Genomic DNA, 14933 nt, shown 5'->3' with positions numbered 1-14933 from the left:
TATTTTCTAAATACAAGTCCTTAAGTAGAACAATTAATTCAAACACAGATCCCACAACAGAAGAAAATGTATGTTTAAAAGGCAAAGTGCTAATTTTTGATCATCTCTAGTAAAGCCTTTTAAAGACAATGACATGAAGTAGCAAGAAGGACTTCTGCAAAATGTCAAACCACTAACTGAAAAACTGAAGCAGTAGAGAGAATACCACTCCACCTTTGACAGTTTGGTGGTTAAGCTGCATACTATTCAGATAGTGTGCAGTATTTACATGGTTTTAGAGCATCTTGATGTAAACATTTAATGTCTAAATCTTGTACAAACAACAGAGCTTCTGCCAAAAATCCCCTTTTTTCACTTGACGTCAAAGTTTTCATTATTAGTGCAAAACAATGATTTTTTCCAAAACATTATATTTAGAGACACACTGGGTCATTTTAAAGATCACACTATACCAATTAGTTTAATGTAAACAGTTACTATTTATCATCTAGCATAAGAAATATGCTGTTTTGAAACTTTTTATTTTGAAGTATTGAATTATTGAATTATTATATACGTTCAAATGCACTGGGTTCAGTTGGTTGAGTAATAATCTAAAGACATAACTGGCCAAATAAGAGATTCTTATTCTTTACCTCAAATTAGCATGAGGGATATGCCATCTATTTAAAATTGTTCTGATAAATGCCAACACTTCTTGCAGAGGTCTCAGGTTGCCTGGTAACAATTGCAAATTTATTCCGTAAGGTCACTGACAGGATCAGAAATGCATTTTATAAGTATTCTACATTTAAGAATATATAATGGGTAGAGGTGGCATTTTGCTTTCTGAGAAGTAAGAAACTTTATTTAGATAAGTGTTACCGGAATCTGCCATTCATTGAGTAAAAAATCCACCTTAAAGACACCCATTTCTGGTTATAAGTAGAAAAAAGAAACAAATCCACGTTGTCTTTGACAAATATGTGGTATGTTGTTATAAGTGCTCAGGTAATCAAGTTTAATATGTTGCACTTTATCTAAGACGAAAGAAAGTATTTATCCTTGATAAAAAAACTAAATAAATAAAAAATACTTTTAAGTGTTCCCTCAGCCATTACATGTTGACCGATGAAATAGGTTGGAGCCACCCTAAAGCAGTAGTCTCAAACTATATGTGTGTGATACTGACATAGTTTAGTCATTTTATATACAATAGGTGTGTAGGCCTAAATGTTTCAGCTCTACTAGGACTAGTTTTGGAGACCACTGCTTTAAAGGAAGATAAAATAGGTTATAAATGCACTTATTCTTGCATCTTCTAGCTTTTTCTTCTGCTAAAATCAAAACAAGATTTCTTTACTAAACGGAGTAAAACAGCAAATGAAAAATAAAACAAAATAGCTGTGCAGTTCAAAGCACACGGAAAACAAAATATGATCCAAAATGCTCAGTTTTGAAAGGTCAGACAAAGAGAGGACATAGAGTTTCTTGTTTGCTGTTTGATTAAAAAATAAAAGTCGTCTATTATTAATTTCATATTCCTCCCTGGTTTATGGGCTACTATTGTTCTCTCGTTGCTCGCTGAAGAGGTTGGAAATGATTTTGACAGAGCCAGTATCAAACATACTGACATGCAAGTCCAAGATTTGTTACATTACAGAAAGGCTCTGTGATCCAGCCACAGTGAATATGATTATGACCCACTTTGACTGGGTTATAATCATATTCAGTGTAATCTTTTTACTTTCTGCTCCATTCCCCTGAAGACCTCTACTTTGAACTTTCTCTGAGTTTCCTTAGCGCTGACTCAAGAGCCTTTTCTGGCAGCCACCAATCCCTTTTGCCTAGTTGCATCTATAATAGACTATGACAGTTTGCTTCATGGTGAAACTGAGTGCCATGTAAATGTTGTAAACACCACTGGCAAAATCACTTGATTAACACAAGTTATTATTTAATATCACTTTTATAGCACTTGTCGATATATATAGATTACTTATCATCTGCATAAAAATGCTGTTCTATCATTTTTCTTTGTAAAAAAAAAAAAATATATATATATTTTTTTTTTAGACTCAGAGTGTGTCTTTCATGCACATCTCTCTAGAGCCTTAAAAAGTTTTATTTTTGCCTAGTTGAGAAATATCAAAGTGTTACCTACTGTAAAGCCACACCAAGCTGAAAAAGAGGATCTTGATAGATGAGCATTATTATTCTGTATAAAAAAAAAAAAATGCTTTTTGTTTTGTTTTTTTGTATGCAGTAGCCATCTCGTTTTATATGTGGAGGTCCTCATAAACCCACGTTGGCTAGGCACTAAGGTGCATGACAGTTCCAATTAATCGATCAGTCAATCAATCATTTTTGGTCTACTCCTTTTCTTTACTTTGAAAGGGGAGACACAATTCTAAGTTTCCATGTTGCAGTTCAACTGCAAATATTGCATGCACAAATCATAATAGAGTCCATTTCGGTCCGTCTGCCTTTAATGGTCATATTGTATGTTCCACTGGCAATTTGAGAGTTGCCAGGGAAGAAAGATGGAGCTCTAAGCCATAGAGTTGGAGGTAAAAACTATGATAACTTTGATTATGATGTGTATTAGGTATTTATTATTTACCGTAATTTTTTTTTTTACAGCACTAGTGGCTCGTTTTTAAGGACAGGAAATGGGGTATGAGAGAGACATGCAGGAAAGGATCACAGGCCAGATTAAAACCCGGGTCACCCGAATCGAGGACTAAGGCCTCCATACATGGGTCATGTGCGCTAACCACTGCGCCACCAAAGCACCTCCCGACACTTCACCAAAGTCTCTTAAAGTGACACAAAAGATAGTAAGAGAAAAAAAGAGGTTAATTTTTAAGCTTAAATATCAATCAGAAAAGCTGACTGTCTGCTCATCCCTGCAAAACCCGTCTGATGGTAGCCACAGTTAGATTTAAAATAAGAGTACCCTCTACACAGTTGTATTTACCTTGCCCAGCTTCTTACAACACCTGCTTGAGCATAGACTGTATAAAACCAAAGTACAGTCATAATAAAATAATGTTGAGGGGAAAACCCTATCTGTAGTGTCAAAAGTCAGACAAGCCTTAATGTCCCTGTACAAGCCCTTCAATATATTTTTTTCTGGTCACTATAAATATATTCTCTTTTTGTTTTTTTAATAAACATGCCATACCGTACCATAGCATACCAAATTTATTTATAAAACACTTTCAACACCCAACAGGACCAAGGTGCCATACACAATCAGCTGCAACAGAAAAAGCACGGCCTCCTCTGAGCTTTCATTTTGTTTTTGGCAACCTCAGTAACAACCGGTCAGCTGATCCGAGGGAGCGACAGGGTGTGTAGGAATGAAGCAGCTCAGACAGCTAGGGCGGGGAAACACCAATAAGAACTTTAAAAGCAAATAAAAGCATTTTAAAATCAATCCTAAAATGTAATTGCAGCCAATGTAGTGAGGCTCAATTAGAGGAAATATAAAATTTGCTTGTACCTGTTAAAAGACGTGCAGACGTGCCATATTCAACTTCTGTCATGGGATTTTTCTTTGTTGTTTAGTAGTTAATATAATTGCTTCCTGATACATTAAAATGTGCCAGCATGCGAAGATTTACTATTATATTATTGTAATTTCTGACAGCTCAAACATGCACACAGACTCTCCATCACCATCGGGCTCAAAAACCATTTCAGGTTTTATTTTTTTTGTTTTATTATTAGAATCTGAAACAAGAATTTATGAAGTGACACACAAAAAAGTTTGTACAAAGTTCTGTTTGATTAACACACGTAATAAGAATTAGACCTGTCATGAATATTAGCTCTGCATATGTTAACAATTTTGCATATGTTTAATATACACAAACTCTGTGATTACTGAGCCCTAAATGGGAGTCAGACATATTTTATTGCTCATTTAATGTCCTTTTCCTTTCAGTTCTTTCACTCAGTAACCAAATTCAAGAAAAAAGATTGATCCATGGTTGTTAAAACTTTTATTCAGCACTTTATTTTGTCATTAGTTTCAAAATTATTTACTGATGACCTAAGTCTTATAAAGTCTCAATAGTTATACATTTTTAATCTCACTGATGGAGGCTAAAGAAACATAGATGATGTTTCAAATAACCCAGTAAAGTCCTTCTGCATTTCTGTCATATGAGAAACAAGCCTAGATTTTGGATTCTGTCTCTGTCAAAAAGCTTGACTAGAAAAAAACAAAAACAAAAAACAAAAAAAAGTCTTAAGAGAACAGGTAAGGATGGTCAGTATGTCTTCTTGACACCACTCCAATGTTTTTCATCTGTAAAGATAGAAAGCCTCAGAGAAAAATGTTTTACAGAGTGCTCCCTCAATATTTCACTGAGTCCACTCAGAGACCCCCTTTACTTTACGAGGTTACCTGTAGAAAACAGTTTGTAAGCTCAGTCATTGAACATCAGATCAAACTGATGAAACCTTTGGCAATTGCTCTCTTCGTAGTCTAACCTGTAATTTCTTGATTGGAAAGCTGCTGACAACCAGAAAGACTAAAATGGTGCAGCTTTGGCCTGGGAACAAGTAATATTAAAAGGGTTAAGCATCAGCTTTTTAAAAACCAACTGATAGGGATAAACAATTCTACTATTTGAATATATTACATTTGAATATCAGCCAATAACTGGTAATTGTTTTATTATCAAGAGATTTTGAAGATTTTACAAGCAAACACAATGAAACGAGGTCAAACCAGGCCAGACTAGATCCTAAGTGCACACCTGAATGAAATTGTTCTTTCATTTTTCCTAAATTTACTGAAAGCTACCCATAACTTGATAGTAATTTTGCATTTTACTTCTAATATTTAAATATTAAAAATAATTGAACTTTTCTGAGCTCATATTGGAGAAATTTACCACGATGGCAGTTGGCTGCCATTGTGGGGTGCAGTCGGGGTGGAAAAGGGTCTTTCTAGAGTGGCAGTCTGTGGGAGTGGGGCTCAAACTCAGAACTTCAGGATTCCAAGCTCTAACCACTTGGCTGCAACTCCCTTTTATGAGCATTGTTAAATTTATTAAATGAGGTAACCATCGCCGAATTAGTTGATCCTCATTTTTCTTAGGCTTTGACAGTAATAACCAACATTTTGGAAAAAAAAATTAAGGGTACATAATATGTTTGCCTTTTATTTTGTCCTGCAGGACATGTGTGCATGTGCACAAGCAGTTTCTAATTTTAAGGTACATCTGGAAGAAATTTCTGGCATATATTTCCTTAACCCTTTTAATAAGAGGCCAAAGTGGTAGGAGTTTGGACCTTAGAAGCACAAAGGATTTCCCCTCCCAGCTGGTACTTTGCACTGCTAGTCAGCTGGCTTAAGAACAACTTCTACGCTTTTTGATTGCTCAACATAAAAGAAACATTCAGTGGTTTGGAAATGAATTTTTACATGAAAAACAGGAAACACTAAAGGGTATGATTTTTAAATATTTCAAATTAGGAGCACAACATCGCAATTAGAAACTTGCAGTTGCAATATGTGGGTGTGCTGCAAGATTACGTGCATAATAGATAACATATTTGTTTTTCCCTTCTTCGATTACTATTGTTTCTGATGGTCCAAATACTGTATGTAGGCATGCATGCTCACCATGTCTCCATTGTTAATCATTGTAGCATCCCTTCTTTTGCTGCAACAACACGCAGAGATTTTTGCATGAGAGTTTGCATTTGGCTTTCTAATGTGCAAAATATAGACACAAAAAATGCACCCACAATCTCTTTGAGGATTGACAAATGGCTTTGCTGGTGGCAAGTATTTACATGTCATATCCTTCTCCAATAAACTTATGCATATAATCTGTATATTCATGAAGGCAGACATGCAAAAACATTTTCACCCACTTATTTTACACATTCATTTAGCACCAGGTTGGTAAATAAGCTTTGTGCATGCTATTACGTTTGCATGTCTTTTTATACACACAAGCCTTTTCCATTCATATATCTAGAAAATCAGGTGCCTAAATGTGTACTATAGTAAGAGCTTCTTTGACAAAAATGAAGTGAGATCCAGCCTTTATTGTCTTCTGCTTGAAGATTTTTTTTCCATACACTGGATTTCAGGATGCTCTTTATATTAATTTGTAGAAGGGAATAAAAGCCCCAGATGTACCAATGTGTGTTTTTTTTTTTGTTTTTTTTTTGCTTTAATTTAAGATAGAAAATGATCTTTTCTATATAAAGGTTTTGCTTTTTCTAAAAAAGTGCTATTTCCTTTTCCATTTTGCAAGACTCAATCTGTCTCTTGTCCCCGATTCCAACTTTGACTCTTTTCTCCTTCAATGCATCTTCATTTACATAAACCAAAAGGATTGTATTGTAAAGGGTTGTGACCACAGCTTTACGGGTATTTATTGGCTACATTTTTAGAGTTTTGTCCAAACATGAGATTGCAACTCAAAATTTTCTTTTATTAATTAAAAAAGAAATCCTGTTTCTATTATGTCCAATGGGAATCTGTTAGAAAGAGCTAACTTTTCCTATGCGTTTATTTCACATAGTCTCACACATACACAGGTCTATGGAGAAATAAAAGTACCTCTTGGTTCAAAATTCTTCTTGTAATTCTTCCAGTAACAGAATGCATTTCTAACTACCTATTGCACTTTCTGCTTTTCTCTTTGGTCTCAGAGAAAACAGGCCTCCAGTGTCGACCGGATAACTCTGTATGGACTGATGGTGAAGCCCATTCAGCGATTCCCCCAGTTCATTTTGCTCTTGCAGGTAGCAGAAGTTTTCACTTCTATTTTTTCTGCAATCAAAGCCTTAGGAGCTCTGTTTTTAAAGTTGGAAGCTAGGGAATTTTTTTTCACAGTACAAAATTAAACTGCAGGGCCTGAGAATAGAAGAATGTATTATAATATTTTACTTAAGCAGACAACAAGAGGTTGTATTTCAACTCTTTATACACATCATTCAGGGAGGTGGAGCCTTAAAGGAAGCTGGCAACAACTGTCCCCCCTCTTGTGGATTCATATGCCCATCTTCCATTTTCTATTTTGAGAAAAGATTTGGATTTGAGCTTGACTTGCTGTATCTGCAGCAGCTCATTTCATCCCTCAGTAGGCATTGATTATCTATGAATTCAAAAGATAAGTTATGAATACGAATCAGTAATTTTCTTCCAAGTAAAACTCAGTGCTTCAAAGATGAAGTGTATCTATTTAATCATACATTTCAGGGAAGTATGTGAAGGCAACAAGGTACACCTGAGCTGCTTATCAAGACAAGAACAAGCTTTTCATGGGGTCATAGTTACAGGTATAGATAGGAAGTACAGATGGGGAAGTCATAAAACATGTAGTTTCTGTTCACTCTGTGAATATTATTTGATCTCTTTAAAACTTTACACAATACCCAAATGTCCTGATATTGAGATTGATGTTGAGTTAGTTGAGAAAGTCCTTTGAAAGTTTGACACCCATAGTGAGAAACTTGGTATATTTGACCTAAATTTTAAAATTTCATTGTGAATTAAACAAACACTACTATTCAGAACATTTTTATTACCAGAATGGAATATACTGTAGAATACAGATACAAATCAGAACCATGAACAGAAAACCCTTTTTTGTAACAATGTGTTTTCATACAATTTCCGATAATTCATGAAACTTAAAAAATATGTCCACGATTTCTCTATATCTTGGTTGAGTTTAGTTTATTATCTCATATTTTAAGAGTTTTAAGCTTTACTCATACTCATGCAGCTACTCTACAGGACCTTCCAGCAAACATCGCACACATAAACAAAAAAAACAAAAAAAGATGTGCTTTGATTTAAATTATCCTCAGAACCATTGTGGTTAAAATGCTGTAATAATTCAATAAGTGACATTACATTCACTCCCTATATATAGTATCCGGCACTTCATCTGTTAATAAAACAAAACCTTTTATTGATTTTTTTTCTTTCTTGACACATATAACTCTCATTTGTTTGTCTTTTTGGGAGCAATGTATTTGCTGTTTCACAATGGAAAAAATATAAAGTAATAAAATTCCTAGTGAATGGTTTTCCATTTATCATGTAGGAGTTAATTTACTTGCTTATGATCCGATCACTTTGACCTGGTCTCACTGTAATTTGTGTGTGCTTGAGTCAGTGAAACATCTTTGTTGCGCGAGCCCTGAGTTTTAATGTTACAGTTGGGTTAAAACTTGTAAGCCTTAATTTTTTGAGTAAGCAGGAATTGTCAGCCTTTCAGTCTGGTTTACTTCCATCTCCAGCTTAAATTGTATAATATATGTTCTTTTGTTTCTTGTATTTCATAAGATTCACCCTCTGTTTCACTGATCTTATATGTGGCAATTATGTCAGTATTCATAAAGTAGCTAGGTGCTCCACAGCACTCCTCAAAATCAGAGGTGGATAGTTGTTGCATTTATTCAACTACATTTAATTGAGTAACTTTAAAAAAAAAAGTATAAAAGAGTAGTTTTACAGTGTTGTACTTCACTACGCCTAATTGAGTACAATTTCTGGCTATCCATCCATCCATTCATGGTGACTAACTTCACTTAATAACAAGTGGGGCTCGAACTCAGAACTTCAGGATTCCAAGTTCTATGCCCTAACCACTAGGCTGCCACTCCCTTCCTGAAATCTCTTCCTAAATCTGAAAGAAATTGAAATATTTCTATGAGACACTATTTTTTTCTGCTGTTTGCAAATTCTAATTAATTTGTTTTTCTTGACTGTTGAATAAGAAATGTCTAAATTAATAGAAGATGTGATAAATGTTTAAAAATATGATAATGTGCCTCTCTAAAGACCCCTGCTCAGAGGTTAGCCTTGCCTGTTGGCCCTCGCCTGCATCCGCAGGCTTGGAACCCTAAAGAATAGAGTGTTTATGAAATATTGCCTTGCATGAATTATCAATTGTGTTAATGATTGCCTGGGAGCAAATGCTTCATGGTTTGATAGCATCTGTAAATGGAATGTATTTTTTCCTGGTAAGAAACCAGGGGCCAGTTATTAATCTGTATAGCATTTGAGGATAGTCATGGTCAAAATGGGATGCTGGTTCAAATCCTATAGACTAACACTTTGGGCCCCTAAGTAAGACCCTTAGCCCCAGAATACTCCCTGCATGGTGCTGTACAATGGTAGCAAATTGCTTCCTAGGATGGGAGAAAATGCAGAGGTTAAATTTAATTGGAATCTACAAAGTTTTATTGACAGAGTAATATTATTAAAATGTATAAAACATCCATGGAACAAATCTTTATCACTTGCCGTATGTGACTTTCCAGAGTTTTATATAAAGGCAAAGCTCACTAAAAAAGCTAAAAATATATGAGCGTCTTAGCAATGGTGAAACTAAGCAGCTGCTTTCCTTTGTGACTTTTTTTTAGGACATGCTTAAAAACACACCAAAGGGCCATGTGGATCGTCTTCCCCTGCAGCTCGCACTGACAGAGCTAGAGACGCTGGCTGAGAAGCTGAATGAACAGAAAAGAGTAGCTGACCAGATTGCGGAGACTCAACAATTGGCCCGCAGCGTCAGTGATCGCCTGCTCAGTAAGGTGACTGGATGCACATGCAGTTGCTCACACACCTGGACATGCACATGTACATACACACACATCTTCCCCTGTGTAATCACCTGTGAGCCAGAATCTGAACCCTACAGCTCATCTGTGGTGTTATCACTGGGAGCCAAACACCTGGACATTTCACTAATATATAGTGCATTACTTATATCACTTTCCAACGCATTAATTATAGGTGGCATTTTTATTTAGAGAAATCATCTCTCAGAAATGGTGCCTATTATCATCCCTAAACAGTACCACATGCAAAGGCAGGGGCACTGCTTCTCCATTACGTACTAAAATTACAGCCCTGCTGCTGCAAATCTGAACAAATGCGGCTCTGAATAAGAAGAATTAGGGGGTAAATGAGACATTTAATTGGAAACTGTAAGAGAGCTATCTCTTTCGCCCTGTCGGTCTCACTACGCTTTGACTCCCCCCCACCCCTCCCCCACACACTCTTGTTTACTTGCTTACTCGACTAAGTACTTCACCTACTACTCATCTCCCCTTTAACTGCGACCATCCTCCCTTTTTTCTTTTTAATATCTCTTTGCTTTCCTTCCCTTTTTTTCATTTTCCTGTATCACTCATTGTTTTCAGCACTTTGAGATGAGCCGATCCATACAAAGTTTTCTTCTCACACAGATTTCCAGTTGCAGCACTGAGATTGCAGATTTCCAATGAGTAAATGGGTCACTTGTATAAACGATAAATAAAAGGTTTTCTTTTCCTCCTGCTCACTAGAAGATGAACTAAAAATATTTAAGAAAGAATTGTCTTCTTTTTCACCAAGCCATACATGTAATCACATCATCATACATGCAGATACAGTTTGCAGTGAGGTTTATGGCTACTGATACTCTGAAGAATAAAGATGAATATTACTCACTGCAACAGTTGTGAACTGAAAGCTCATTGTAACTTTCCTGATTAATTATTTTGTAATGTCTTTCAGTTGAAATAATTTGCATTTCAAAAGCAGTTTTTTTTTAAATAATAAGGTATCAGGGTTTTATTTCCATATTTGAATTAAACCTAATGAAATTAAAATTATGCTTGGAATAGAAATTGGACATAGTGAGTGAAAGACGTTTCCGAGTACCTATGGCTGAGGAAAGTCAAACATTGGTCTTTACCACATTTTAAAATTTAAAGAAAGATCAAATTTTTAAAAGCACACATCTTTCAGACTGTCATCAATATGAAGCCGTATCTTCAAAATCAAAATCTCCTCTTTTTGCTTCAAAAAAGTAAAGGTGCAGCCAGAGACTACTCATCAAACACACTTTATGAAATGATGGTCAGCAGTCTAACCCCTTTTTATAAAAGCAGGAGTTGTGTTAAGCTGTTAGAGTTGGAGGTTGAAATATCCACTAAACGTTGTATTGAGCATAGTCTGTTCTAAATGGTGTGGGGGGACTACACCACTGAAAGCAAACTGCTCTAGCTACACAAAAAAAACTACATCAGATTATCTTAGGTAATGTTAAGATAACTAAATCCTAAATCCACAGGACTACTTTGAAGACTGATAGAGCCAAACATAATGTCTCTTTTAAAACCATGGGTGTACTCTGCTTTTAAAAACAAAGCATTTGTAATTTAGCTTTACCTATTTTTTTACAGTCATTGTTGACTGGAATCAATTAGTTTGTTTTGCATTTAGTTAATCAATCTATAATTACTAAATATTACCTGATTTGTAAAATCCTATGTTAGTGAGTAATTTTGAGAATCCTTTAAGGATTCAATTCTGTTTATTTATATAGCACCAACTCACAACACATTGCATCTCAAAGCACTTTATATACTGTAGATAATACAGTCAGAATGGTTAAAAGTTTTTGTGAAGGAAAACCAGTTAATTGCAATGAGTCATTGACGTGCAAGACATGCTCCTCCTGGATCAACTTGTGGCGACAAACTCTCTGTCAAACCCAGCATGCATATAGAGGCAGTGGAGAGGAAAAACTCCCTTTTAACAGGATTAAACCTCCAGCAGGACCAGGCTCAGTCCAACTAGGGGTCAATGAGATACAAAACAGATAAAAAGCAGCAGATATACAAAGAGTAACTGTTAGCTAGCTCCACAGGCGGCCCGTCCAGGAAAGACACAGCCAAGTAGATGAGCTTAGAGGCAGCTCCTATGTCAGACGATGAAAGAGAAGACATACAGTTAGTCACAGTCCAAGAAACAGGACTACACTGAAAACCAGGCCAAGCTCCAACATCTATAAACAAAGATGATGATTGTGGAAGCCCTGCTGATATTTCACTCCAGGATGGAGTCAACAGTCTACAGGAGCAGACCAGATGAAGGTACTATGAAAACAAAAGCAGGGAGAACATGAAGTTATGAGTGGAATTTAACAAACACTGCAGAATGGGAGGATAGATGAAAGGATATGTTCTTTGGCAGCTTGTATGCAGAATTTATGCATTCCTCAGCCCAGATTATAATCAGCTAGAGATTCCTTACTATATGTGTGCTAAAGGCATAACTTGGATCCCAGTTACAAAGCGTCACCGCGAAGTATATTCATAGTATTAGTCAGTAAATAGGTCAGAATTTCTCCACACTAATACAGAAGTCAGAACACTTTTTTACCCTGAAGTACAGGGCTGAAGGTTATAACTCAGCTAGACTCAATAAAGTTAAAAAGAAAGAGTGCATCAGAAAGCAGGTGTTTCTATACATTTAAACTATAATTAGATCAAGCCTCTAAGATCTATTAATTAATTATCATTACTATTAAAATCCATGGCAGCAAAGTTTCCAACGAAAACAGAACATGCAAACAGGTGCATGTTCCTGTAGTTTATATTGTTGAAATAGCATTTTTTATTTATATCCTTACATACAAAAGAAATTCAAAAAGACAGACAAGTGTAAATGCAGAAGCTACTGCAAGAGTCTAACCAGTCTGTAAATCATTGCTCTGGTGCTGTCTGTGAAACAGTTGAATCAACATTGTTTGAATGTAGCTCTTCCATTAAGCTCAAATACTATCTTAGCAAGTTTTAAAAAATTATGAGTAATTCTCGTATATCTACTAATTTTAAAGTTATTCTTTTAATGTTTTTCTTATTTTCTGTGTAATGTTTATTATTTTTGTTAATTTCCTTTTTTTTTCTAAAACACAATGAGCCATTTTTTAAAATAAATTTCTTTTTTTAAATTGATCCCTTCTTAACTAGGCCTAAGAACAACCATGAGGTAAAAGTGCTTCTTTAATTTAAGCAGTCACAACACGGTTGCACTAAAGCAACTACCTATAGCTGTTCTCTTTCTTTGCCTAACATATGAATTTCTGAAAATAAAAACAGCATGTGCTGTTCATTCAAATATCAGTTTTATTAATGAATATGTGAAAAAATATATTTTTGCAACAGTGACTCGATTGGTCTTTGTAGTAGCTCTGTTGTTGTGGTACAAAGAATTGTGTCCCAACGCCTGTAAGCCAGTCCTTTTTTAATTTTGCAAGAGTAGATGAAATGCAATAAAGAACATGGTCAAAAGGATATATTATAATTTTTCGTTTTGAGAATTACAAGCATTTTGTTCAAATGCACAACCTCAAATAAATTAAATGTTTCCCTAAGGTTCCTCTATAACCACTGTGCAGATACGTTTGTAACAAGAAAGCCTATCAAAGGGCAAGTGTAATCTTTTTCCAATGAAGTTAACTGAATGAACTATGCTGTCTGCATGTAATTGTGTGTATACATGCTTACAGATTCGTGACCTTCAGTACAATGAATGGTTTTTCTAATCCCAGAAGAGATACGGTTTCTTTTGACTTTTCTGTCCTCCAGGCACTGTGCTCCAGAGGATTGGAGCTTTGTGATACTGTCTCCTCTGCCTTTGATCTGATTGCTGTGTCCCTTTTAGCAACTGAACTCGGAGCAGAGGTCACTGGTCCTTTGTGAGACACTTATTGAGACTGTCTATGGAGAGCGGGGACAAGTCCTGAAGTCGAAGGAGAGAAAGGTCTTCCTTTTTGATGATGTGCTCATCTGTGCCAATATAAATGTCAAGTAAGTTCCTGTTATCAAGCAAATTGAGTCACACATGTGTTCAGGAAAACTTAGCTTATCTGGACCTAATTTTAAGATGAAGCATAAAATCACATGTGCATTTTAAAAGGAAGCCAAATAAACTACACATTTTGCACAAATATAATATTTGATTACACATGGACCCTATGTGATGCCTGAGGTTTTGCAAACATAATTTGGCAAACTACACAGTTAAGTGAAAACACTGCAAGGGCTTTTTCAGCACTATCTGCAGTTGCAGGAGCTTTATCAGCATTAAACAAATGGTAGAATCCCTAACAACAGCTTGAGGAGTCTCAGATTACTGACATAAAACATTTTTTAGTTTATTTGCTATTTATCTTTCTTGTCACTGCCATTGATCATATCTCTCCCTTCCCTGTCTCTCTTTCCCAAGTTGTAAACAGAGAAAGTCGTTTTTTTTTTTTTTTTGCTTTTTACTTCAGCGAAGTCCCTGTCAAAGATGTTACTTGAAGCCGTCTTGTGCACCTCCCGAAAGGATATTATCATTCTGCGTTTTACTTCAAGACAAGTATCCAGAGGCTTACAAAGTATGCCCTCCAGGAACTTGACAAAAATGATCACATTGTTGATCTTTGTCCTGAATACACGAATAACAATGAAATCCACCTGAGGAAATGTTTTTTTTAAAGGCAAAAAAAGGCTTTTCTTACTATCAGATACTTTGTCAAAAAGTAAGATGAATGACATGATCATAATAGAATGATGCATATTTATTGCTTTATTTTTTTTTTAACAAATTCAAATGTTCACATACATATTTTTTGGCATTTGGCCCTTGAACTGGACTTTTTGGGCATTTTTACTTCCACCAAGGAGGTTATGTTTTCTTCGGCTTTAGTTAGTCTCTCTATTTTCAAAATAACTAGAAAAGCTACTGCTTGATTTTGCTGAAATTTTCAAAGTATTGTGACTCAGAACAAATGATTACATTTTGGTGATGATCCATATAACCATCTGGATCCAGTAATATTTTGTATTTACTTAAGGTGGAGGTCATAATGTGAAGGGAAATTAGCATCTCTAGTTCTACATGGTTTCCATATTTGGATGATATTTGTCCCCTGTCCTATTAACAGAACAGGTGTAAAGGACTCAGATTTGTGAGATGTATAACTTACCTAATTACAAAATAGATTTTAGCTCTTCAATTAATTTTGCAATACCAAACAAATAAGGTTTTTTTTTGATGGTCACTCCAGATGAGATGGGATAAGAGAAGATGAGATAAGATATGCTCTTAGTGTCCCCTGTTGAAGAAATTCAGGTGTGACTGG

The 14933-nt window shown here is 35.5% G+C and overlaps 1 protein-coding gene across 3 annotated transcripts in view; it reads left to right on the top strand.

Moving 5' to 3' along the window:
- arhgef10l (Rho guanine nucleotide exchange factor 10 like) overlaps positions 1-14933 on the top strand; it is a 168058-nt gene that overhangs the window by 46610 nt on the left and 106515 nt on the right. For all 3 annotated transcript variants that reach the window (XM_015375350.1, XM_015375351.1, XM_015375349.1), the window contains 3 exons: positions 6667-6759; positions 9394-9564; positions 13469-13614. In XM_015375350.1, the coding sequence (XP_015230836.1) occupies positions 6667-6759; positions 9394-9564; positions 13469-13614 (410 nt within the window). The remainder of the gene's footprint in view (positions 1-6666; positions 6760-9393; positions 9565-13468; positions 13615-14933) is intronic.

The sequence above is a fragment of the Cyprinodon variegatus genome, unplaced genomic scaffold (assembly GCF_000732505.1).
Source record: "Cyprinodon variegatus isolate N-32 unplaced genomic scaffold, C_variegatus-1.0 Scaffold117, whole genome shotgun sequence".
Taxonomy (NCBI): domain Eukaryota; kingdom Metazoa; phylum Chordata; class Actinopteri; order Cyprinodontiformes; family Cyprinodontidae; genus Cyprinodon; species Cyprinodon variegatus.
Note: the sequence above shows the minus strand (reverse complement) of the source record. Positions and strands in the feature narration are given on the sequence as shown.